The 27,826-nt window shown below is 33.8% G+C and overlaps 2 protein-coding genes across 3 annotated transcripts in view; one reads left to right on the forward strand and one right to left on the reverse strand.

Annotated features, from left to right (window-relative positions):
- The window catches only part of LOC115453926, a 50,462-nt gene extending 29,440 nt beyond the window's left edge, over nucleotides 1-21,022 (reverse strand). Inside the window, exon 1 of the mRNA XM_037443560.1 lies at nucleotides 20,892-21,022. Coding sequence (XP_037299457.1) covers nucleotides 20,892-21,007 — 116 coding nt within the window. The 5' untranslated portion in view covers nucleotides 21,008-21,022. The remainder of the gene's footprint in view (nucleotides 1-20,891) is intronic.
- Nucleotides 1-27,826, forward strand: part of LOC115452728 (calcium uniporter protein, mitochondrial) — a 180,337-nt gene that overhangs the window by 39,989 nt on the left and 112,522 nt on the right. The window lies entirely within an intron of this gene.

The following is a 27,826-nucleotide window of genomic DNA, read 5'->3' on the forward strand; positions in this document are numbered from 1 at the left end:
CTTGAATAAAGTATTTCTATTAGTATCTCTAACATTTTAGAGACTGTTAAATCTTTGACTCACTAATTGAATTATTGATTTAATGCACGAATTTAGATTTAATGATTTTATAACTTCGGAAAAGTTAGACATATTTTTTCTTCACTGTTATTATAAAAATAAACTAATAATAAACTTAAGTAACTAGACAATAACGTAGGTATTAAACATAAAAGTGCAGATCAATTATCCAACTCTACCTCGGGATTTAGATAAAAAGCTACCACGTTCCTAAATAAACATTAGTATCCAACAGGTAAAAACCTTTCATTTATTCCCAGCGGAGTGTGAAACAAAATTTAACAGGGAACAGCGCTCGCTCTCCCCTCCAGACTAAGCAACTGTGACTTTAGGAGTGCTGAACATTTTCCGGGTCAAAAACATTACATTTAAACAAAGAGGATGATGGCATTTTTGATAAGGTATTTCCTTAAAATGCTGTTCTTCCTGAATGCTGTGTGAATTTCTACTTTCAGTATATAATTTAACGTACATTTTGCGTCGGGGCGTTACTTGTTTGGGTTGTCTTAATTTTTATTATGAAACATTTGGTTGAAGAAAAACACTTTCCCGGTAATAAGTAGTGTTGCAAGTTAATTTGTAAGTAGTCGAGTTGAACATGTGATTACACTCATTACACCAATTTATGCGACTTAAAATAGATACTATTATGTGCTTGCGATAACCACAGTTTGTGAAACATACGAGAAATGTTTAACGCATTTATTTCGTTTCGTAAACATATTTTATGTAGGTTGTTTTGATCCTTCTTACAAGAATATTCTATTTTATTCACTTCTATTTTTTTTATCACGAAAGACGGAATATCTGAACATTTTGAATACAATAAAAACAAATACACGTCACGGATGTTCGAAGTAAGCGATAAAACTTATATCTATTCTAAGAATTTCAAGTCCCTATTCTTATTGCAGTATAAACTACATACCGAATTGCATTATATTTATGTGGTTTTATTAATTATTTTCCTTTTTTAAAATCTAAATTTCTTTTACAACAGTGCGTCTAAAAACCGTGAGAAGTTTTAAATTGGAACGTCCAATGGGTTTACATCTTTTAAGTAGACAATGTATACATTATATAAGAATATAGTGTTTTGATTTAATTATTTTTATCATTACATATTACTGCAAGACATTACATATTGATAAAAGGAAAACAAATTATAATTAACAGTTATCAAGACCGATCAAAATAATAAAAAAAAAACGAAGACATATCACGCTTTCATCCTCGAAGGGGTAGACAGAGATACAACCGAGACATACAGTTTTTTCATTGTGACCATGGGATAGTGTTCATTTGTTCCGTCCCATGATTATAGTGGCGAGTTTATCGCCATGTGTGAATAATAATATATTGCACCCTACTTACTCCCAAAGTATTACAACACGGAATATTCTGAAAACTATCGCTAGAATTCGCAGTCAAAGACGATGAAATTCTCCGAAGGGTTGTTTAATAGTCTTAAACTTTAGTAACCACTTAATAACTGGTACTCGAGTGTAATGAAGTTAGAACGAATTTTAATGTTTAATTAGTATTGTTAGATTATTTTAATATATAAAAACACTCACTGTTGCACAACACTCGACGGTTAAACATCGACTAAGGTTTCGTAGCCATTTTAATTAATTGAATATCCGTTCAATTATAACATGTTTTGTTACGAAATTGACAAATCCCTATCTCATTGAAATTCAAACGCACATGGCAATTGCTGTTGGCCAATGATTTTCTCTCGACACCAAGGTGTTCCACTGAGCGTTAATGGTAACCGGAACATTCGTACCCCTGAACTGTAGGCGCAAAGTTGCTTTCTTTGGAAATATAAAGCAAGGTAATTATGTATCGGTACGTGAAATTGAACTATTTAACGCAATAATTATAACGTATTATTATTAGAGTTAAATCATGGTTTATTACAGAGGGTTTGAGATACAGGTGAGAGTGAAAACTTGTAAAATGGATGAGTGCTTTAGCGTAAAATACGATGGGATCATTAAATGAATCCCGCGTGGTTTATGGCTCGTATAAAGTGAATAGCTAGGGGTTAGTGATGCAACTATGGTAGTCACGAATCTCAATTTCATGGATTAAGTTGAAATCTGCGAAAGACTGCTCTGATGCCGCATTTTGTAAAGCTGGTTACAAATCTTGGAAATCTTAGTGAAATAAATTGTTACCCGTATTTTAAAACATTTTAGGACACTGACGAAAAATACTGTCTATTTATCTTTAGATTGTGAGATCTTTGGGAATTATCTAGAAATTTTGGTATGTCTTTCCAAGATGATTTGTTACGTGAGACATAACTAGGGATAACAAAGACACCTAGTAAGCCTATAACACGGTTTAAGCCACTTTTGTGTGACATTCGGCCGATATATACTTTTACTTTTAATGCAATGTTTTACACCAACAGTGTTGCCAAACATAATATATTGCTACACGCGTTTCGAATCCCGCGTAATGAAGTCCGCCTTGACAGCAATGAGAACATTTATTGAAGTTTTATATGCGCCATAATGTCGTTTTCCATTACGACATGTATTAGCTTGTTAATATCGCGTGCTTGCACAACTGGATGTGGCCGAGGTAAATTATTTAGAATAAGCGGCCTAAATTATAGAAAGTAGTTAATAAGGTCTGATTCAAGGTAATGGGAATGTATAATCAATATTAATAAATATGGCATTATTCTTATATGTTGATATCTTGATTTAGGTATCATTATTAGATGTATAGATAGTACTGTTATATTTATGAGTGTTATAATGGGAAAAAGAATACTATTGCTTTACAAATTTTCAAACTGCATAAGTGCTGGTAATCGCGTATGCAGCAAAGCGTAGCAGCTGCTTTTGTGTATACAATATTTGACTGTAATAATTATTATCATTTCTAAATAACGACAACGTGACATTGTAAAAAATGCAAAAATATCGGTGAATTAGTTGGAACTTGGAATTCTGCAAATTATACAAATACAAATTAGAACAATTATAATTAGTTGTGCAATTAGAAGCAAACATTTCAATTGATTATTATTTAAAATAGTTTTTTATTGCGGCAGATAGCTGGAAAAATGTCAAAAGAAAAAGATATTTTCAAATAAACTGAGCATTATATGTAAGTCATACGTATATTATGTATAAAATAATAACTGTATAATATGATCGAACCAACTGTAACTTATCATCGTTTGCATCTAAGTTATTAAAGTAAAAAATGAACCATAACGGAGACCAGGCGAAAAAAGATAAACACGATAAAAAATTACAAAAAATGAATGAGCATCGTCGTCACGCTTCTAATTAGTCTAATGCGGCATGAATTAGTACAAATTATTCTATTAGACGGACGGCGGTTATGCTTTGATTTGGTTCTTGGCAGTGGTCTGTCGTCTTCTACCGTTTTAAATGTCATTGATCTTCACTATATCCTGTCAGTTTTGATTGATATTTCTCAGACATGTAGCTATGGTGTATGCCTGACCTCCGGTTGTCAGTCGGTATTGAATGTGATTTTGAATAAATGAACGTCATTTTAAAAATCCCATGTCACCAAGTTTAAATAAATAATATTCTATCACAATATTATCGATTCTTGAAATAAAATAAGTACTTGGAAATTCATTGAAACTGCCAGTTGTAGTGTCAAATGATTACTTTAATTTTTATTGATAGCTTTACAACGGTTTTAAAATACTTAGACGCTATTATGTTTAGTATTCACAGCAGTCGGGTTAGAAATGATTTAATTCTACACCATGACCTCGGGCATGCGTTGGTCTGCAACCTTGATTTTACCACCCCGTGGTTCTATAATTACTTAGAGCAGTAAACGTATACTGAAACAAGCTTAGAAAATAAGTCTTTTGAAGTTTAAAGCCGTATATCGTTTTAACATTATATTTTTATGCGGCTTTAAAAAGGAGGAGGTTCTCGATTCGCGTTTGTTTATTTATAACACTGATTAACAGCTTATGTGACATAATACGGCTGTTATCTATCTAGGTGGGTCGCCTTTATCGCGTAGAAGTTAATTTGGAATTTAAAGTTATCGGAACTATCAACACTCCCCGTTCGTAAGTATTGTATCTTATCTAACACAAACAGCTGTTAAACCTGTTTGCTGTTATGTTTACATTACAATTTGTTTAAGATTCACACACTCCAGTTGAAGAGTGTGAAAGTATCGGCACTCGTATGCATACAAAGGAACAATGTATTACTCTGTGTAGAAATTACTATAGCGGTTAATAATATATCGGTCGTGCGAGATGAAGAGGAAGCTTCGTTGCGGTAAAATTTTAAGTATATACAATGGTAAGGGTGGTTCTACGTGTAACTGTTATTGTAATGTATGTAATAATAGTCCATATGTATGTAATAATAGTCCATATGTATATAATAATAATCGCGTCATACGAACGAACGAACGCGTGCCGGCTTTGTAATACAAGTTAATTACGTTGTAAATAAATGTAGCCTGGGTGAATAGTAAGCCGATTTTCGAAAGCTATAAAATTTTCGGCTTATATTTGATCTATTTTAATTTTAAGCGGATTTTTAACTTACAAAGAATGCATTTAATATCATACGTGACTTGAAAAAAAAAACATTTGTCAGTCTAAATAGGTCACCTTACTAAACAGCACGGTACTAAAGTATGATGGGATGTGGTGATATAGGACTGATAGCTGGCACCGGGACATTTATTAAAAAAGTAATCGGCGTGTATTCTTTTATCTCGAGTGTTGTATAGCGAAACTTATCGATATATTCTCGCACAATCTCTATGAAAGGCAAGCCGCATGCTTTTTATGGACGCTCCGATGACTTTATTGGATGAAAATAATTGAAAATAAAATCAAAAAGGTGTAGCATCAATAAATCAATCAGCCCGCATGATCCGTGTCGGTATTTTCGCACAAGTTCACAATCATGTCAAGATCATCTCGAAAACGGATTGCGCAAGGTTGACTTTTATTTTTGACTCTGATAATACGACACGCTGAGTCAGTCGTATTTCTGTTTATATTTTTCCTACACTGTTTCCTTGTTATGGTCTGATTTTACTAAATCAAGTGCTAAGTTACGATTAAATTGCAGCAGTTTTGAGATGATTTCAGTGAGCAATACTGTCAGGTAATCTGCAGTATGCTTCATTCGTAAGAGAATTATACAGATGTTTTCCTCAATTTGTTTTAACTAAAACGATGTCGTATTTTTCCTAACCGCTATTAATAGCGTTTGTACGTAAAGAATAAATATTTGTATGTCTGCATTCCACGTTTAGCATTTAGTTAATTTAAAACGCGAAGTTTACATAAACCCAACAGTTTTGAACCCACACTAACATACATATTAGCGGAAATAAAAAAGTTTTTAGTATAATACTTAGCAAGGGACAATCATCTCTAGTTAATCGACCCTAATTTTGGACTCCATTCCGCTTATCATCAAGTGCAGCGAAATTATTATGCCATGCTCGTTTAAAAAAAACAATAGAAGTTTTGGAGAACCACACAACCATTTGTCATGAAGCGGAAAACTAACCCAAAGCCTCTTGTTTCATGGACGTTTCACAGAAGTTGTAAATATTTTTTTCATTTTGCATAGTTACAACATTTCTAAAGTCCAGCATTTCAATTGTAGAACAAATGTTTGAATAAAGTTTAACATATTTAGCGAAAGCGTGTTCCTTACAAGGTCGTTGTGAGATGTCGTGACTTGCCTTCAATAACTTCGATAATGGAATCTTCCTAGAATATGTTTGAATAGCCATTTGTGTGTATTATAACATGTTGTCTATGTCACGATAGGTTTATTTTTAGTGCTTGAATATATGTATATTGAACATTTAAGGATTTATTTTGCATTTTTATTTATTTTAGCTAACAGTTAGATAGGTTTCAGATTTTAGTCCACCACGCTGGCCTAGTGCGCGTTGGAAAAATTCACGTACTTTCGAAATGCTTATGGAGACTCGTCAGATTTTACAGCACTTTTAAGGGCATTCACTGATGTTTTTTTTTCAAAATGAACTCTTTTTATCAAACAAGGAAATCTCCTTATGAAAGTACATAAAATTGCTTACAGATTAAACAGTAGAGGAGATACTTTCGAATTAAAGTTGTCCGTTACGTCGGGACCGGACAACGGTTTAACTTCCCAGGCGTATTTGCAGTTAAAAATCGAATTAAAACTCAACTAGAGTTCCTTTGATTTTAATGAGACTGTTTTCCGCTGTTGTGTGCTTTGCTAACTCGTCGAGAGCACAGTAAATAATAGCAGCGATATTTGGATAGCTTAATGGCTTTCATATTGTTTCAGTGTTATAGTAAATAGCTTTGTATAGTGGGAAATTAGGTGTGAATTGGAATTTAACAGATTTTACTATCACAAACTTGCACACAAATATACTCATGCATACATATTACATACACTAAAATACAATATTCAATACAATATTACAATATTCTAAATGTGATTTATAGATAAAGCTTGCATTAACGTTTCACATTTCATTATATTCTAGGTAATTCCTAATTTAAATTGGTCGCTTGCAATACGGGCACTAGTTAATATCTATTGTAGAAACCGAGTTAATGTTTTTGTCCTACGATCTCAATTTTATTAATATAATACATATAATATATATATTTGAAATAGCTTATTATTCATGTTTCACTTTATAAGGAAAATGATGTTTTTGGCAAATACAATAAACAAATAAGAAAACATCCTTAACAAACAGCGATTATAAATTACAAAAATATTTTGATATTTTAGTTATTTCTGTAGTTAGTGAAACAATATAGGCTCGCTCTTTATGCTTTAGACAAAACTGAATGCAGCTCTACTGCACATATAAACGAAACAAACATACTTCATGCCTTTGATCCCCGAAGTAGGCAGACTTTCAATCAGAGAACTTAACTATATATTAAATTGTTTTTAACATATCTATAACTATAGAGTTGTGTATAGTAAATTACAAGGAAAGTTACACGTGAGAAACAATTTTCCATTCAATGTTTAGCACACCTTGCATAATAAATCATTTGTTATAAACCCTGCTATCATCATACCTGTGTGATTTATTGACCGAATATACTTAGGTCCATTAATAACTCAGCACATTTAGCATGTACAGTCAAAAACAAAAGTAGTTGAACAAATTCAAAACTTTGAAAAGCATCTAGATATTGACTTTTGTCGAAATATTCTTTTTCCTTTATCTCAGATAAAGTAAACCCTTTTAAGAATATTTCGGTAAAGAAACTTTTGTTTATTAGTACACCAAATTTAAAGGCGATATTGAATATATTCAGCTGCTGTTGTGGCTGACTGTACGTGTGAATTTCGAACAGTCCGACAATATGGCGCACTTCCGAATTCGGCGGTTTATGGCGACAGTCTGGTTTCCAAGTTGATAAGTTAATTGGAGTTGTTAGTTTACATATTCAGTCGTACAATATATGAAGAATTTTGTATATAAATTGTTTTGTGTATTCCTTGTCGACTTAAATTGAATGTTGTTTTAGTACGACTAGAAACATTAATTTGTTTTTTTTTTCTGAAACAATGAGAGTTTATTGAACCTAATAGCATGTATATGTACATTGAAATAAAAACTAAAAACTATTTAAACGGATTTTATCGCGGTTTTTTATATTATTATTTTCTCCCGACGTTTCGAAGACTTTGCAGCCTTCATGGTCACGGGGGGGACTGAGGTGTTGTTCACCTCACAAAGCTTGCACAAGCCTGGGATCCTGTTCTACATTTAATTAAATCGGATCCCAAAAGACCGGCTGCCAGACCTCAAGACACTGTGAGCTCATTCTGCGTAGATCGGACCGTCAACAGATAAAATTTTAAAAAGTTGTATATTTGAAAAATGTAGGTAGATATTGTAACTTTGACTTTACGGATGAACAACACCTCAGTCCCCCCCGTGACCATGAAGGCTGCAAAGTCTTCGAAACGTCGGGAGAAAATAATAATATAAAAAACCGCGATAAAATCCGTTTAAATAGTTTTTAGTTTTTATTTCAATGTCTAACATTCGCGTAAACATAAGAAATCATTATGTATATGTACAGTCACGTTCAAGTATGAGAAAAAAAAAGTTTCATACAATTATGGCGATCTGATTTATTGGAAGTGCAGCAGCTAATCCTATCAGAACGTAATATGCTGAAACGTGCTTCTATGTCTTAATTTTCATCGCAATTATAGTGCGCTTGCGATACGGTACAAAATGTATCCCGTACCCACCTAGCTATAATTTCAATTCATGTAAACCATATTCAATCGCGGCGATAGCCTAGTTGGGTGTGGAACGGACTGCAGAGACGTATGTCCGCAGGTTCAAATCCCAAGGGCACACACCTCTGACTTTTCTAAAAAAAAATCATGTGTGTATTCTTTGTGAATTTATCGTTCGCTTTAACGGTGAAGGAAAACATCGTGAGGAAACCTGCACATCTGAGAAGTTCTTTATAGGAATTTCGAAGGTGTGTGAAGTCTACCAATCCGCACTAGGCCAGGGTGGTGGACTAAGGCGTAATCCCTCTCAGTAGTAGAGGAGGCCCGTGCTCAGCAGTGGGCAAGTATATAATACAGGGCTGATATTATTATTATTATTAAACCATATTCGCCTTTAAACCAATACTATTTCAAACGATTTTCTTTCTTTTTTATTTGCAATGAACCGAAAACAGCCGAGGCCAGGATATTCAAGCGAATCCAACCGTCGCATTTAAACACAAGTTATGGAAAGGTCGGCCGAGAATCGAACAAAAGTAAGAATGAAACGGTTCAAAGCACGATAACAGAAACAATGTTTGTGAAATTCTTTAGATGTAAAACAAGTTGGGAATGTGTTTAAAATGTTTTTTTATTTATTCTGGGTCGACGACTGTATTACATAAGATAGGTGTACATATATGAATTCAGTTTATTATAAGTCATAGTATAGTTATATACAGCAGAACATACCTGTACAAGAAGTTATCGAAACTTAGCATATTAATGTAACAATAATTAAAATTCATCTAAAAATCCCTTAACAGACTGTTTACAGGTTTTAAACAACTATTGGCCTGAATCAGTAAACTAATGATCCTCCAAGGGGATAAGAGTGGGTTTAACAAATTCAGTTAGATTTAAGTGATAAAACGAAACTAACCAACCTAAGAGCATCCTTTCCTTTGCAGATTTTAAAGATTAGATCTAAATGGAACGTGCTTGATGCACTTGCAAGATACGACACGTAATCGTCTACTAAGCGTTTTATGTTTTGAAATTACGACAAAATGTTTCATTTTGATATTCAGCTTAATATATTCAGCTCAGTATTATAAACTACTAACTTCATGCTACTATAAAAATATAATTAGCGATGGTAGGGTGCGTAATGGTTATTTTTTATAGGGATTTATAATGAAATATACCAACTCAATTATTTTGCATGTTCAAAGTCGTAATTTAGTTACTGCCTCGGTGGCGCAGGTATGGCGTGCGCGGTTCGTCTATCGATTTCGGGATCGAATCCCAGGTTGGGCTAAGTAAATTTGGGTTTGTCAGTGCGATATTAGTCCGGATTGTGTAATTTATGCTCGATATAGCGATAGGCACGTCACTACAAAAATGAAATGAAGTTCATGGGTGTACTAGTTGCCTCTCTGTCTGTTTGGGGGATACAAGAGGGAGTGGGAGTGTGTGTATAGTTGTGTATGTCCGAAGTAATTCATGTAAATGTAGCATAATAATAATAATATAATAATATCAGCCCTGTATTATATACTTGCCCACTGCTGAGCACGGGCCTCCTCTACTACAGAGAGGGATTAGGCCTTAGTCCACCACGCTGGCCTAGTGCGGATTGGTAGACTTCACACACCTTCGAAATTCCTATAGAGAACTTCTCAGATGTGCAGGTTTCCTCACGATGTTTTCCTTCACCGTTAAAGCGAACGATAAATTCACAAAGAATACACACATGATTTTAGAAAAGTCAGAGGTGTGTGCCCTTGGGATTTGAACCTGCGGACATTCGTCTTCGCAGTCCGTTCCACACCCAACTAGGCTATCGCCGCTTCAAATGTAGCATAAGTACATACAAAAAGGATCAATGCTGATTTTAAACCAGTTCCTGTGTCATCATACTTGGCGCGCAAGCAAGAAAGTCGAAAATGCGTAATCTTTAACTTTCAATCTTCCGGTTTACTTTAGAACTGCGCCAATTTAACTTTTGAAACTTGATTAAACTTAGGGTATTCTGAAATTCTAAAGGTTAGTGAACCGAGTCGTTTCGGCTCGAATTTTGTGTGAGTTCTGTAAATTTTGTTTTGTGTTTTAAAGGATTTATTTATACATCAAAAGGGTAAAGGACAATGCCCAAAACCAGGCTATCTTTGCGTCAGTCATGCGTCTCAACCAAATATCCACAAAAAATCACCATTTTAATTATTACTTTATTTGTATTTATTTCAGTCATAAGCGAATGGGGGTTTAAAAGATATGAAAAAAAAAGTTGTTTAATCGTTGCAAATAAAACATCCGATAATTTACTGCCAGTATGGCGAAATGATACCAATTTATAACAAATTCCCTTCTTAGATGGCATAAAAAAGTAATTATGTACAAAAAAATGTGCTTGTACTTGAATTTATAATATATGTATATTATTTTATAACAATATATTTATTCATCTCAAATATATTGTTATAAAATAATATATTTTACTTAATAATTATGGCCAAACTCCAAAGAGCTGGAAAAAAAGAGAAAATATTAATCGTTCCAAAAACAAACAAATGGCGACTTGTTCTTGCATTGACAGAAATACTAAAGTCAGCTAAAACATGTCTGGACTTTATTTTTAAATTATGAATATATGGGTAGAGATTTTTATTCCACTGGCAACTGAAATTAATGACATTTTGACATTTCAGATTTGTTTGAATGTTAAATCATTAAAATATTGTAATATTTATCTTATTCAAGATCGGAGTGTTTTTCTTATGTATTTTAATGTTGAGTCGAGAAATCCTCTGTTAAAAAACAACGTGTATAGTGTGTGTTTCGAACTTTGAGACGGAAGACTTTTAGTAAGCAACACAATGTCGTCTAGAACCTAGACCCAGGACAGTTAATCAAGACGGCATATCCCGGCGGTGTATTAACTGCACCTTTGCGATGCCACAGCAACGACACGTATATTTCTTGGACGAGCTGTCCAGTTTGTAAGTTTTGTAGATTATTATAAACATACCAACAATGTGGGAAAAATCTTGCCAAAGTTAAAACAGTTTAACAATAATAATAATCTGAACATGTTTACTCAACTTCTACATTATATTTTAGGTTTCAAGGCGGGAATGAGTTTGTGCTGCTTGTTGGAGATCAGCTAATAGAGAGGTTCACAGACAACAACAACATGACATGACCCGACCAGCGCTACAAGAAGTCATGCACTCACTTCAGGAGTATATATAAACGTGCTGCAGCTATATCAAATTCTTGTTTTTATTTTAGGATGCCAAGAATATATTCCTCTATTAAAAATATACATCTATAATATAAAAATATGCATCCGATTTCGTATTTCTCGTTTTACTTTTCTTTCCCTATGATAATTAACTATTAGCGTAATCAGGCTGTGAAGTGGGTTCCTGGGTTCGATTTCCAGGCCAAGCAACATTTTATCTCGGTGTTTCTAACATGAGTTGCCTGGGATCGGAATCCTCCAAAGAGGGTTGGCGTCAGGCATAGGCCGGTCATAAACACTAATCTGAATCTATTCTACAATATGCGTTGACGCTATATTGGAGTGAGATAATGGTAGGTGGAATTAAGGATTAGGTAATCCATGTAATAGAATAAGTCGTAAGTCAGAAAAATATATAAGTACACAAAAGGTCAGGTAACATAATATGTTCCGTGGAAAAACTAATATTCCGTCAAATTATCTTTTTAAGTTTTATTAGAGTTTCGTCTTATCAGATATGTTAGTACCTATCATCTTATGATGGCAATTAAAGCTAGGTGAAAAGAATGTCCAATAATTGCTTATAGCAATAACAAGTAGGTTCTGCAATATTGACCTTAATTAGGCACGTAGTTACTTTCTGCCGTACATTATTGCAGTCCATACTTAACCTCAAAATAACTGCGTTATAAAAATTCTGATTACTCCGAACTCCCATCGAATTTCCAATTGTTTTCAATTTGTATAAGAATTAGGATATATTCCCTATAGTTTAGTGAAGGTTTTGTACAGACGCAAGCGTAGCCCAACTTTCATACAAAAATGGGCATTCTCCTTTCGGAACAATATTTTTTTAGTTATTATATTTAAAATATTTTATTTTAAAATAAAATCTTTATTGAAAAACTGAAATTTTTTGATATATGATAAAAATGCATGCATGTTTTTGAAATTCGTGCCAACTAATATATTAAATATTAATATAGTGATATTGAACCAAATTCAATGTAAAAATATTGGTTCTATGTGATAATGGCATGAGTTTCCGAATATCGGAGGTCGGTGGAAACATAGTTTACACAGAAAAATCTTTAAAAAAATAATTGTATTCCAGCAAATATCCCTCGTGTTCAATTTGCCTTATTTATAAATTGGCCTTTTTAGTGTCAGTACGAAAAACGCTTTGTATTTTCATAGAATTATATCTGATCGTTTCTTTTTTACGTGATTGTAGCATATTTCGTGAGATTCCAATTTAGAGATAACGAACAGACGCGACCTGCGTGGTCTTTAATTTCGCACGGAGCCATCCTAACTTGTTTTTCTATGTAAGAAATTCGAAATTGCAAAATTCTCTTAGAAGCAAAATAACGTTTAGATAGAATATTTTTCCTTCATGAAATTATAACAATTGGAATAGATGAATTTCCAGTGAAGTCCGATTTAGCTAATCTGCGAAAATAGATAGGATAATATCAATTGTAACTTTCGAAAATCCTTATATTTTGTTTTTATTGGTTCGGAATATGATCGCTGAATTTTTAGCTGTTCTATTTTTTTCACATAGTACCGTAATAATGCCGATATATATACGGTTTAAATTATATTAATAGGTATTTATATAATAACCTATTAATATAATTTAATTAATAGGTAATTAAAAGCGGCGATAGCCTAATTGGGTGTGGAACGGACTTCCGAGACGAATGTCCGCAGGTTCAAATCCCAAGGGCACACACCTCTGACTTTTCTAAAAATCATGTGTGTATTCTTTGTGAATTATCGTTCGCTTTAACGGTGAAGGAAAACATCGTGAGGAAACCTGCACATCTGAGAAGTTCTTTATAGGAATTTCGAAGGTGTGTGTAGTCTACCAACCCGCACTAGGCCAGCGTGGTGGACTAAGGCCTAATCCCTCTCAGTAGTAGAGGAGGCCCGTGCTCAGCAGTGGGCAAGTATATAATACAGGGCTGATATTATTATCTTATTAATAGGTATTTGATTGATTATATCTGAATAGCTTGAAGCCTTAGCGCACACTGGAAAATGTGCGTAGCTTCCTTTAATGCCTATTTCTTAGTAAAATTTGGATCAACTTCTAAGCATGCAATTTTACTGGTTATTATTTATCAAATGCTCCAGTATGAAGATTTGCTCTGGTAGTATTTGTATTGATGATTGAACGCAAACAAGATCGGTTTGTAATAATTGTTGTTTGCAATTCAAGCTACTGTTATTATACTGTTTGTTTCGGCTTACCAGTATTGTGTTGTACGGCGGACTTGCAATGTTTGTGTTGTATTAAGTTATTCCAAAACCATGTTGTTTATACAATATATACGTACATTGGGTTTGTTTGGTAGACCCTGCGTCACGTTTATGGCTTGGTGAATATAAAGTTAAGTTCATACATAATTTATACATACATACATACATAACATCACGCATTTATCCCCGAAGGGGTATGCAGAGGCGCAACTAGGGCACCCACTTTTCGCCAAGTATGTTCCGTCTCATGATGATATAGGGGGCGAGCCTATCGCCATATCGGGCACAAATTCCAGACTCCGGGCTGATACTGAGCAGAAAAACCCAAATATCACTTTGCCCGGCCGACCCGGGATTCGAACCCAGGACCTCGGAGCGCTATTGTACCGGACATGCAATACAACTACGCCACCGAGGCAGTCATACATAATTTATGTTGTAAATAAGTACCCAAATGCAGGATGGGTATATTTAATTATCTGTGTTGCAAAAATTTTTAGTGTACAACATATATAAAAGATTTGTTGATAAGTAATGGCTTTTAGTAATAAAAAATTATGTTATATGTTCAGAAAATTATATTTTAGTTATATTAGTTAAAACCTGATAAATTTAATGTATAATCTTGGTTGTCGGTTTTTCCTGTTTCCTCTACCAAGAGCATTTTCCTTATTAGTTAGGGAGCTTATGTGTTATTCAGAAACATACTAAACATCCTCATAATTATAAATTTTTGCTTTATTTCTTAGCTCGTTTGACTAAAATGTATGTTGTTGTATGTCAATACAACTCGGATCGCGAAGTGAGCATGTTAACTCATACTTATGCATTAAACTTGTCACTTGAACGCATTAATCGTCGAGACCGCTTTTCATATTCATGGCGTTCAATGTGTGGAAAGATGCCTTTGTAAGCGTTAAGTTTTTATGTAATAATGTGTTACGTTATGAGGACATTCGATTTTGTAGTCAGAGTGTGATAGGTATGGTAAATGTATTTTGTTTCCTTTATGACAGTGTTAGATAAAAAGGCTAGTGGTTCTAGAACGTGGCGTAATAAACATGGCAAGTAGTTAGTCCGTGTTGTTAGTTTGGCAGATCAATCATAATGAAATGGCACGGACTCTCGTGTTTTTAACACATGCTAAGGCGACAGATGATAAGTTTTTTTTGTAGGGGCGCGGCAAATGGATCCTACCGCACCTGATGGTAAGTGGAGTGGGATCCATTATTATGTCGACTGATGAGAGCTGATTACCCCTCGATAGTCGACAAAATTATGCCGGCCTGTTGGAACTTGTCGGAACGGTGGTCGCTATCCGGCAATAAAGTTAATAAGTCTTATAAAGATCGAATGGCTTGAACCATGAGAGACGTCTCTCGTTTATTTTGCCTTTCTCACTAAGTTATTGGAACTGAACCTGAAACGTAATTCTTTAGAACAAGTTATCATCACGTGTACAATGGTTGTTATCAAGTTGCTACTTCGTTTATTAAATATATTCAGTATAGAAGCGAATGAACTATAATGAAGTCATTAACACGAATGTTAAAATATCCCCGCACATAAAACCTAACATAATTAAGTTTTGCTTTCACTTTGTTTCCACTCACGATTTTTTTGCCGTATATTTTGTCGCCATTTGTAATTACATGTCTTCATTACGGCATCTAAATGCTGTAGACGATGCTTGCGACTATACAGCCAAGTAATTAAAAGAAAATTGTTTGGTAGTAAATGTTGCTCACGACTTTGCTTGTGTGAGATCTTTGCCAGGTCAAAAGAAAGACTAAATATGTTCTCTAGTATATAGTAAGATACACTAAAGGTTGTGTCATCGAGCATTATTTTGAAGAAGTTTCATTGGAAATAAACTTACAATACAAAAATAAAAAAAACAACACAGACGTTGATAAAACTTGTTTTAACTAAAACCGAATGAAATGAGAACGAACCAAGTATATTTAGAGTCAAGAGTCGGTAAACATGTTCTAGAATTAAGCAATAAATAAAATACACAGGGCCACTTAGTGCCTCTGTGTGTACTGAGTGTAAATATTATTTTATAAATTGACATTGAGTATTGAGCAATCCGTATAAAAACAAGGTACTGAGAAATAAATCTTCTGTGATATACCGCAACTTCACTTTCGTGACTAATAATATTAAGTTCACTGGATATAAATTTAAAGTTAAAAATTAATTATCATACGTGTTATAAGTGTTCTGTCACACTCCGGGAGTCCTTAGACACGTGTTCGTGATTCTTATTGCGTTAACTTTGTATAAATTATTAGGAACAGTTAAGATTATACATAAAATTTTAAGAAATGTGGTCATCTCAGTCTCTAACATAGAGAAATGCAATGACCTTGGTTGGTAATTATTAATTTGAACTGTATGTATACGTGCAGAGTTTTCAATTTACCACGCCAGGATGTTAAAAAACAATCGACTGTCAGCAATCGCATTATAAAAGACGTAAGTGCGTGCTAAGTACCAAAAAAATAATAAAAAATATCCGCCACATTACAGGAAACACAGTCACCGCGGCAGGCCCAATTTGAATTCGCTTTCACATTTCACCGCTGGTGTCAGATCTAACTGCGTCTAATTGCAGCTGTATCAATGTAAATGAGATAGACGACGTGCTAACGGAAATTTCATTAAATATAATTATCCAACATCAGTTAATATGCAGGTTTACGCTGCAAAAGGGTTGTTTTTGTCGCGCAATTAGAAATCGTTTGAATGTATCCGTTTTGGTAATACTCTGTTTGTATAAGTATGAAAGTGTCCATTTTAACGTAACATGAAATTAATATTTTTTTTAGGAAATGGTAATTTTGCAGGATGTGTTAAATATTTTGTTATAAAACTAGACACGTATGAGGACGTATTGCATATTAATGTTATCTTAAATAGTGGTTGTATAATGAATTAACATAAGAATATCAAAATGTTTTATAATATGTTTTATCCTTATGAATAATTTGATTTCACTGCTTACGACACTACTGGATAGTTTGAACATGGAATAACAATACAAATTGATAATATGAATGACAATGTAATATTATAGAGGTCGAAATGATTAGAATAGACAGAGGGAAAAGAGTTCGCAAATTAGTTAAAAACAACATCAAATTTTCAAATCGCACAAGGTAAACTCGACTCTATAACAAAATACCTAAGAGTTATACCAACTGAAGATTATATTATTTTTGTAACGAGGTTTCCAGGCAGATTGTAAACCATAGTTCCTGTCTCATTGTCTTTGACAAAAAGCCATCATGCGATCGTGAACTGCGATAGCGGTGTTTAGTGTCAAATTACGTTGCATTTTGGTGATGAAATGATTTTATCTTTACATAAAAATTACGTATAAAAATCTCTCACGATGCGGCTCGGGTTAAAATGGTTGGTTCGTCGCTTGTAATAAAGGGGAAGTAATATTGCCGAAAGTCTAAAGTACAAGGTGTTATTTCTGACACCTGCGCCGTGAGCGAGAGTCGGTGTTTGTGGCATATTTCGATGCTCTTTCCTCTATGTAATTCCTGTATTATCTCTGGTTATGTGCCGTATGATGTGAGACGTAAGTCTTATATGGTTATGTACTATTTTTTATGTGTTCTGGCGTTTATTTATGGTTGAGGTGTTCTGAATAAAATTTCTTAAGAAGTTTTTAATGATAAAATAGTGTTTAGTTTTACATCAGAAATAGTGAATTACTGATAGTGTTATTATGTAAAGTTATTATGTAGTTAGTCTGTCAAATTACGTTGTCAAAAAATATCGTCAAGTAACACACGCTATATATAGCGGTTGGCACTATTTGTTTTGTTAAGTTAATAATACAAAAAAGGCAAGTTTACGGGACTGTTAAAAATTATTGTGTTGCTATTTTTAATACGAAATATTACGATGATACAAGAGTTAAGGCTAAATTGGCACGAATGTTCGTGATTGAACTTTATTATCAAAATCCTTGGGTTTTATAAAATTTCGTAATATATTTCTATCGAATTACACATCGGTATGGTGTAATTATTAATTAAATTATCTATAATTTTCGCAAAGTTCACAATCAAATTTTAAGAATGTTGCGCGAAGTCTCTTCGTAGTATTATTAATTTAGAAATCACTATATTGAGTTGTAAAAGAGTCCTGCATTTCCCGCTTTATGTATGCAAACTGTTGTGAGGGATGCGGGCGGCATATTTACAATTCTCCGAAATGACCGGCCAGTGCCGAAACTTATTTCCGCATGAAAATTTAATACGCTTTAAGTGTGTTACGCCCTTGTTCAGCTTGGCATGAGTTTACATTTATTAGGTATGGAATTTAAAATGATACCTTTCTTTACTTTAGTATTAGCATTCATTAATTAATGTAGCTTGGTCAGTTTATCTGGATAGTTGACCGAGACAAAATACCCCGTATAATTATAGCCTGACTGGACAATAAAAAACCTGCTTTAGGGGCGCTCATTATGCTCTTTCGTTTAAAGTTATCGCTGCTAGTACAAGAAATTAGTATTATTTCCCACCACATCATAACGAGGTTTTTCATTTTACTGGTCAGGCTATAATTGGAATTATGAGTCTGAATCTCTAATGTATCAATATAATAACCGCAGTGTAGTATCACATGTTTTTTTATCCAGTTTTAGGTAAAACATCTAAAGTCTATCAGATCCGTTATGCTTACAATCAGGCGAGTGAGTTGTTTATCTCATTATTAAATCGCATAAAGAATGCAATTGGGAGTTTGACCGCGGACACTGAAAGTATTCTCGAGAAATATATTCGGTATCTTGTTGCGCATGTTAAAATGTAGGTCCTGATTTCTTTGGAAACGCGAACTTAAGAGTTAAGTTTTGAAGCCGATTTTACTAACCTACATAAGAGTAGGTCATGGACATTGATGCGTAAATTTTTATATTTTATTAACGCTTTGTTTGCATTTAGTAGAGACAGGAGGAAGATTAGGTGGACTAAGTAACAATACCTGTTAAATTGTGCGCATACACATATACAACGCCAAACAAGAGACAATTTGGAAAGTAACTATTTATTAATTTACTTAAATTAACAGTTGTATTGCAACATGTTAGCTACTTGTATTACGAACAATAACAAACAATAACTTGTATTTTGAAATGTTTCAAAATAGCCCATGTATGGTGCAGTTTTATTTTGTATCTGTCTATATTTATATATATTTTGTGGTCTTTCAACAGCTTTGAATAATTGGCCAGCACTTTGGCGTGCAAACTCATGTATTATGGAGGTTTGGTGATTTATTTATATTGTTAAATCACTGTTATTATAGATCCAAATATAATATTTTCATATATGTTAGTCTGGGTTTGCATATGATCTAAATGTTTTTTTTTAATATTATTCAATGAATATTGGAAACTGAAAGCCCGTGGCAACAATTAAACCGTTTGACGCGTTTTGCGATAATCATGTAGTTTAAAAATTAATTAATTTGACACACAGGTTTATAAATTAATTAACAAACAATTGACAGTAATTAATCCGTGGTTAATATACAATATCGCGAGCTAATCCAATCTAAGCACCATACATTTGTTGTAGTATATTACGTTATTATTATATACATTATTAGATAATAAGTATTACGTTGTCATTTCCGATGAGTCTGCAGTGATGATTAAATAATTCAGACTGATCTACTTCAAATGTCTTATAATGTAACATTTGTAAGGTTGTTTCACCCACTGGCGACCTTTTATATAATCGTCTTACAGATATTATAAATCGTATTCTGACGATTAAAGATGGACTTGTATAATGCATTTAATTAAATATCTGAGAAAAATTGTTTCTTTCTAGTTGAATACTTTCACTTCGAACTTTAACATCTTTTCTTAGTCAATATAATTTCTCACGATACAATCGAGCGTCAGCCTCTTCAATTATCGAACACTGTGATCTAAGTAATAACAGTAATTTATATTTTAGTTTTTATTAACCGTCGCAATGCAAACTATTGTGTGTTTAAACGGTAAGCCTTTAAAAACACAAGCTTGTCACCGGGTAGTAAGTGGTTGTTATCGTCAATGAACTTCTACTGTCCAGGAGGAATCCTTATGGACCTTTAAGTTTAGAGGGAAAGTTCAAAATTGTATGGGAGTTAGTTTGGAACTTTAATGATGTTATTGATCATACGACACAACAGCAAAATTAGTGTGTAATGTTTTAAGACAGCTGTATTAATCTTGGCTAGGTTGAACCCTTTACGAATAGCCAAGCATTGTTTATTATAATATAATATTAAATTAGCTTTTGCTCGCGGCTTCGCCCGCGTGAAATAGTTTTAAGAAATTTGAGTCTCGCTATTATATTTTTCTGGCATAAAAAGTAGGTTATGTCTCAAACAAACTCCATATCTAATATAATAGAAATAAATTCGATAGTTATAGAGTTCATCGCGATCAGATATAGACCCAGCCTGGGACCTTGTTTATAATATGTACGAATTTATGAAAGATAAGAAAACAAAAACTATCGAATTTGAATAAATTTCCATTACAATTAGCTGATCTGCAAACATCAGCCGAGAAGGCTTCTGACAACAACCACTACTCGGACAAGTGTGTCCGGCCATTACAATGCTGATCGTAGACCGAATTGCGTAATATACGGTAGTGGAAGCGACAAAGAGCATCGTGCATAAAGATAAGGCAGTATGTATCGCGATCGCCTAGATTTTGTCGTGGTATCCAGTCGTCTCACGTGTATAGTAACGTCACGTAGAACGATGTACGATTGTATTTAGTATAGGTTTAAATTCACAGTAACATGTCTATTAAATTAATGTTATCAGCATGACCTGATAATGATGTTAATTGATTAGTTTTTTTAGTGGCTTCACATATACTTGTTACATATTATCTAGTTACGTATTTACATATTATAACCGTATGTACAACTAGAACATGAAAATATCTTATATTTACTGTATTGATTCAATTGTATGTTGTAATGGATGCAAATAGTAAAAACGTACTTAAGTTTATTTACCTTAAACCTTGGTATCTAAGATAAACAAACGCTTGCGAAATAAAGGAAACTACAAACTCGAACACTAAGCAATATTTTTTACCACATTTATTACTAAATCTACACAGTCTATTCATCTGACCTTTATAGGGCCGCCGGTATCCATTGAAGTGAAATAAATAACCTTAATTCTCACAGGTATTATGGCGGATAAGATAATAAATTATCGAGATACGGAACCCTCTCTGTACTAATCCGACTCCCTCTTCTCCAGTTTTTTTTCCGTGGACATTACCGGTGTTTAATACCCAGCACACGTACTTGCGAAGATGGTAATAAGGCTGACGCGAAAGTGAGCCAACGATAAACCTTCCCAACCTTGATACGGTTTACAGAGATAACTTACGTCACACACTACACGGGCAATGTTAGCTCTATGATGATAATTTCGCCAAATATCACGACCAGCATGTATGCGATTTGCGAAGGTCTTCTGGCAAAGTATGAGGGTCATGAGAAACCTGTTTTGTGCATGGTATTTAATAGGTAATTAGCCGTGTCTATGTGTGAATTGTTTATGGTAAAAAATTAGCAAACATTGCTTGTTTTGCGAAATTTAAGAAAGGTCAATTATGAAGTACCGTATCCAAAATAATATTGTCGTATTAAATCAAAGACTTTATTTTATTACGATCTGTTCGCTTAGTTTTCCATTTCCCATATAAATCTCCCTGAGGTAGGAAAGCTTAGCTTGCCAGTGTCAAGAGAACAAAGATGGAAGGCCACTTGTATTTATTTTGTTGCAGCAAACAGTAAACGCTTCGTTTCTTACGGTCATAGATGCATTGTATCTAAAATCTGTTTGTATTCAAGTTTTTGTTCGACTTATGTTTTCCTCGTTGAGTGTGCCAAGTAATATTGGATACGAATATTTTTGTAACAGATTGTATTAAGTTAATCATCCAAGACATTTTTAATTATTTCTTCGCATAAATGTTTTAATTTTGTTTTATGTTATTTGATTTCTGAATTACAATTTCAATTTATATTATAGATACGTTTGGATTACATTTTATTAAAATAAAAACATGTGCTAGTAAATTTTTAATAATGTAGTAATGGTCTAATTAAATTGGTAGTAGCCCGCGGCTCCGCGTGTGCAAGATTTTCTCGGAATAAATGTTCCATTGTTTTCAATATAAAAATAGACTATGTTTATCCAGGACTTGATCTATCTGTCAATACTAACAAATAAACAGATTATAACATGAAAGTAACATTATAACATGAAAGTTACAATTTCTTATATATCTGTATTTTTTTATCTAATGGAAAATCGATGAGTTTGGTAGGTACTGAGTTAGTTTTAGACCAAAACCTAATTCAATCACCAATAATTTAAGAACATTTATCAACGTAGGTTCATCAATATTGCTCACTAAGACGCCTGTCTTGTCTTGTCGTTGCCGGCATAGTTCTTGCGACTGTCTAGGAATGTCTTTCCTTTATTTAACTCTATATCAGGACAGTCATGATATGAGGTCGACTAATAAGATTAATAGTACTATATATGAGCCATAAAAAACAACTGAACTAAAATCAATATGAGTTGCCACGATATAAACTTCATAATTTAGGGATTTTAGGTGCATCAAAATTGCTTATAGGTCTAGCAGGGTGACATTGGTGAGCTAAAAACTTGCGTCACATCAATCTGAAATAAGTACCTATGTCTCATATTGCAATTGTGAGCAAATAATACGCGGAAGCGTGTGCAACGCAATGCAATATATCGATAATGCAAGTTAGTTAATTCTAAATATCATCTTCGTGATTGCGTAAAACCATTGGTATTGCGGAACACGCGAACGTGCAGAATATTTGCTCATTTCAGATATGAGCAGAATTTTGTACTTTCCTGATACTGTATTTACACTATTGGGTATGTATGTATTTTTCTGACCTTAATGTTAGGACCAGGCATGTATGTCCCAGAGATTTAGAACCCTTATGCAAGTGGCAACAGATGGGTTTTATCGCCCATTGTGCCCGAACACTACATTAATCATCTCGTTAAAAAATATATTTTGTTAGCCAAAATAAATGTCTACATTTTGCCGATGTTACGTCATACTTGAACTAAAAGCTGTATCTAATACGCTCCGGTATACTGAACTAAGATCTTTTATCAGTTATCGCTTATCAGCGCGTATCTTTCAATGTGGTACGAGGAAATCTCGAACTATGTCACATTGCCAATAGCATATATTTTGATGAACTCTACATTTTTATTTAATGTACGTATTGCAGACCCAATTTTGTATTTTAAAGAAATTATTCAACCAATCATAGAAATAGCAACACAGACACATACACACAATAATAACGTAGCAACTTTTCTATCATGTAGCGAATAACTGAGGAACTGGAGATGTAGTCTGGAGTACACTTTGAAGGATCGTAAACCGAGTTTACTACACGACGCTTCTAACTTCGTATTAAACAAACTTGACTTTATTTCGAAACACGAGGGTGTCTCACATGTGAATACTTTGTTACGTGTAAACAAAATATATGATGACCCAGATATCTTAGTGGTTGGTGTACGCGAAATTTGTTCCGTGTCGTTAAGATCGTCTAATCATGAATGAACACCTTTGGGAGTACATGAGTGTGATGTTTGGAGATATCAAAATTATTGGTGTTTGATTGGGTTCCTAATTAAAACGACCATGTATGTTACAACGTAGGGTTCTAAAATTTGATGCCTTTTGAAAATGGATTAGCATATAAATGTGCGATGTCTGTGGGTTGTAAAAGAGAACCGTTTCAGATGTTAAAACAAAGGCTAAAAACAAAGATCGGTTCAGTATTGTTAAGGTTTAGCGTTCAATTCATTGGCAGATTCCTTTTAAGCGGAAAATTGGTAGAAAAAAAGACTGACGTTGTTCGGATTGTGTTTAATCGTATTGGCTCCGTGAACGTTCTGTTGCAGACAAGTGTGGTTCACATTTCAATAACAAAATGAAATGCTCGAATATAATTATCTTAATAATACTAATGTGTAGTTTTATCACATAACAACCACTGTACTTTAGTCAATGTAAAAACTGATTGAATCAACATTGTCCCAAACATTTCTTACATCCAATTAGTATTATACAATAACTTTTTTGTTTTAGAAAACAATTATAATAGATAACCGTGCGAAAATTACACCACTATAGATAATTGTTACGCGAACAATGTTTACAGTTCTGTGCAATGTCAAGTTCAAGGTTAAACTTAAGCGCAACTTAAATAATTACCTTTAAGAACATGTTGTCAGGTTGGCACTATTAACAAACACGATTTAAAAAATATAAACACAGTCACACGCGCGTGGTCGGCTGTTGGTCGCGATGTTGTCGCGCGCGGGAGGCTGTAGCGCTGCGGACGCGCGTCTGATGCCATGCGCCCGCGCATGCATCACGTGCGGACGCTAGTGGCGCCACCCAACCCACCTGCTGCGGCCGACCGTGGAACTAACGGGACTTTTCACGCTCCAACGGTTATCTACAGAGCTGAATGGTTGCAAACGCTGCATCTGACGAAATTGATGTGATTGCTGCCCAATGAGCATTATTATAGAAAGTAGTTGTTTCGGATATTATTTTGTTGTACCGGTACTTTTAATGCAATTTTGTGCCGTAATCATTATACCAATTACCTAAATCTTTTTTATAAATACAAATCCAAGAAATGGTAGAAATGGTACGTTCTAAAACGTAGACAAAAAAAAAAATAAAGTGACGCATAGTTTCGTTAAAACGTTCTTCGTTAGATCTAGGTGCAAGCAAAGCAAAGACATTTACTGTTCCCTGGGGAATTTTCGATTACTACTCAAACTAACCTTTTGTTTGCGTTCCGAATTCTAAAGTGAGCCGGTTTTGCTTAAAGGAACTTTAACCTGGGCCGCATTTATATTTGATTAAGGAATCCTTTGATAAGCAAATAATTAGGATGCCAGTTGCAAATTATCGGTTTGTTAATTAATTTTAGCTGAAATGTAGTTTCCTGTTTAGCATTTTGGAATAAAATAGCTAGAATTTTATACTATTCCTTTATATTCTAAGCGGATATCAATTAAACTCGCGGTAGTAATAAAATCATCTACTCTTATTGGAAGTTGTTGAGAGATTATATTTAGTATTCTTAATCTGTAATGTGGATGCCATCGCAAATAATTTGTATCCATTTGAAACTTTACCTGACTTTTAAGTAAACACGAAATATATTTCTGACTGGCTTAGAGCACTTTTTTTGTAAAGTAGCGAAAAGGAGAGCACTATTACTATTTGTAATAATAAAATAGAATTTAGCACGCTGTGTTTTGGAATTTAATTATCTATTTGATATTGTTATTCTACAAAGTCTAGCCTTCAAAGCACACCCTTTCAATGCAAATGTTTTCGTACAATATAAAACATACATTTTTATATTTGAATGAATACTCCTTTTTTTTTTACAAATGATTTACACATTCCACCCGACACTTACGTGGTAATATTTTTTGTTTCAGGTAAGTGAATGTGACAGGAGAAAATAATGTACACCATGCGGCTACAATTAATAGGTAGAGGTGTGTGAAAAACTGAAAATTTATAGCACTTTCACTAGATACTAACGGTACTATATCGTGTACATTGCCTCGTAGTGGCGCCAATTCCAATATCAGGAAGAATTATGTGGCTTTGTTGTGTGGGAATCGAACGGTGTTCAACGAAAACGATTCAACCCAAATATTGTTTTAACGGCTATTGCTTTTAAGCAATTATTCGTATTGATACAAGATCTCTTAGTTTCCAATTGTTCAAGATCCCTTAATTTTATTTTAAATATCAGCGGTATTGTACCAATCCATTAGTTGAAAAAACATTGCAAAATAAAAAGCGTATTGTAAAATATTTCTTTGTTGTTTAGGATTTTTTTATCATCGTTCATTCGAAAAAGAAGGTTCGTATAATGAGTTCGTTTTGATTATGTATAAGTGTGCCGAAATGTCGGGATGCAATCTTAATTATATCCGTTATCTATTATGAAAGTAATATGTAAATATTCATTGGCAGGAAATTACATGATTATTTATAGTAAAAAAGAATAGGAACAAAAAACTCATTTCTGTTATATGAAGAGATAAAAAAAGAGGGAAATTGATAGCCTCAATGGTGCAGACGGTGTTGAAGGAGCCATTAAATGTGAAACCGCGGGTTTGAATTCTGCATCGAGGACAACTTTTGTAAAACAAATATTAATTTATTTACAGTTTGTATTCTGTGGGATCGAAAGTATGTAGTTTTTGATACATACAATACACTACTTTCTTAGCGAGCAATTCCTGCGTTATGCTTTTGGTATTAAAAGATAAATTTCACCTTGTTTTAATAATCTATTTCTATAGAACAAGGTGACTATTACGCGTTAAATCCATTGGGTCAAGATGTTACTAAATTATATACTCTGATCCTTCATATCAATCCACGGTTTACAGGGTCAGTTTAATAGACTGACAACAAATATATCACGGATTGGACTGACCTAGCGTCAGTCCAATCAATTGAAGGAATAATGTTCATGTAAGTGGCAGCAGAAAATTAGAAAGTGAATTGTTTGAAAGGGAATATTCCACAAACATCACGTGTGAAGAACTCGTGAACGATGAGCGTGAACAAAGATTTAGCTAATAACAATCTATCACAATGACATTTGTTATGAATTGATTGACATTGCGCGCATGTCCAGCTGTATGCGGTTGTTTGGATCATTTGTTGTTAAATTGTTGTGTATTTTGTTTTTATTATGGACTAGATTTGCTCTGGGCTTACATCTGCGTAAGGCTTTTAAATGTAAATTCTCTATTTCCTCTGAATAAAAAATTAAAGGTATCAATCATATCACTCCTTGGCTTAAAATATCTTAAAAAAAGGGATTTTTTGGAGCGTTGCTGTATAGAAGACAATGTAGGATATAAAGAAGACAATATAGGGTATAAAAAAGATAATCTAAGGGTATTCCAAATTCAGAGGCCTCGTCGGCAGATGTTGTACGTTTCGACTTACTTTTCGAAGTACGTTCATTTTGTCCCCAACTGTAAAAATAAAAACCACAATACGTGGAGTACTGTTGCCATTATACATGAATTCGGGTTACTTATCAGCGAAATGGTTTTAACCGAGCGTAATTCTAACTTATTTTCGTCATTACCCGTCGTTTCCTTTATCACGATTGTAAAAAATATATACAGACACCTATAAAAATAACGAATGGAATGGTCTGTGTTAACGAGATTTTAGTCTCTACTATTCCGATCGGACCTAGAGTAGAGCACCACTCTCGATCAATCTATCGACACTCTCCACTGATATCCATGTCTTTGACACTTAGTTTAATCTATCTGTACGGCTCTGAGTGGATTAGAACAAGGAATTTGTGTACAGACAGACAGTTCATGAAATTGAAGTCAAATACGGATCAGCAAATATATTACTAATACGATCATGTAGTATATAGTTCGTGAATGATTAACACATTAGGTGTTATGAATAATTATACAATTTTGCAATTAAAATAATGTATGGAAGGAAATAAATGAGTCATTTGGAAGGTGATCACTGAAACTAAAATGAACTCGTAACGCCACATAAATCATGGTTGGGTTGCAAATTTTTAAGGAATTGATTTTAAGTCTTTTGGGATTATGCTAATCTCATTGGCGTGTTATAATTTATGTTTATTCTACGTGCAATTCTATATTTTACAGCATATGAGTTCTATCTTACGAGCTGGTGCAAATGTTATCGGCGTCGTTTGTAGCGCACGAACGGATGAGTTAGCTTATATTTCATACTTTATCTCTCTTAGTGTCGCCTGTGTTACGCAGCAGTATTTAATGTTAAACATTTTTATAAATATTTTAC

The sequence above is a fragment of the Manduca sexta genome, chromosome 26 (assembly GCF_014839805.1).
Source record: "Manduca sexta isolate Smith_Timp_Sample1 chromosome 26, JHU_Msex_v1.0, whole genome shotgun sequence".
Lineage (NCBI taxonomy): Eukaryota > Metazoa > Arthropoda > Insecta > Lepidoptera > Sphingidae > Manduca > Manduca sexta.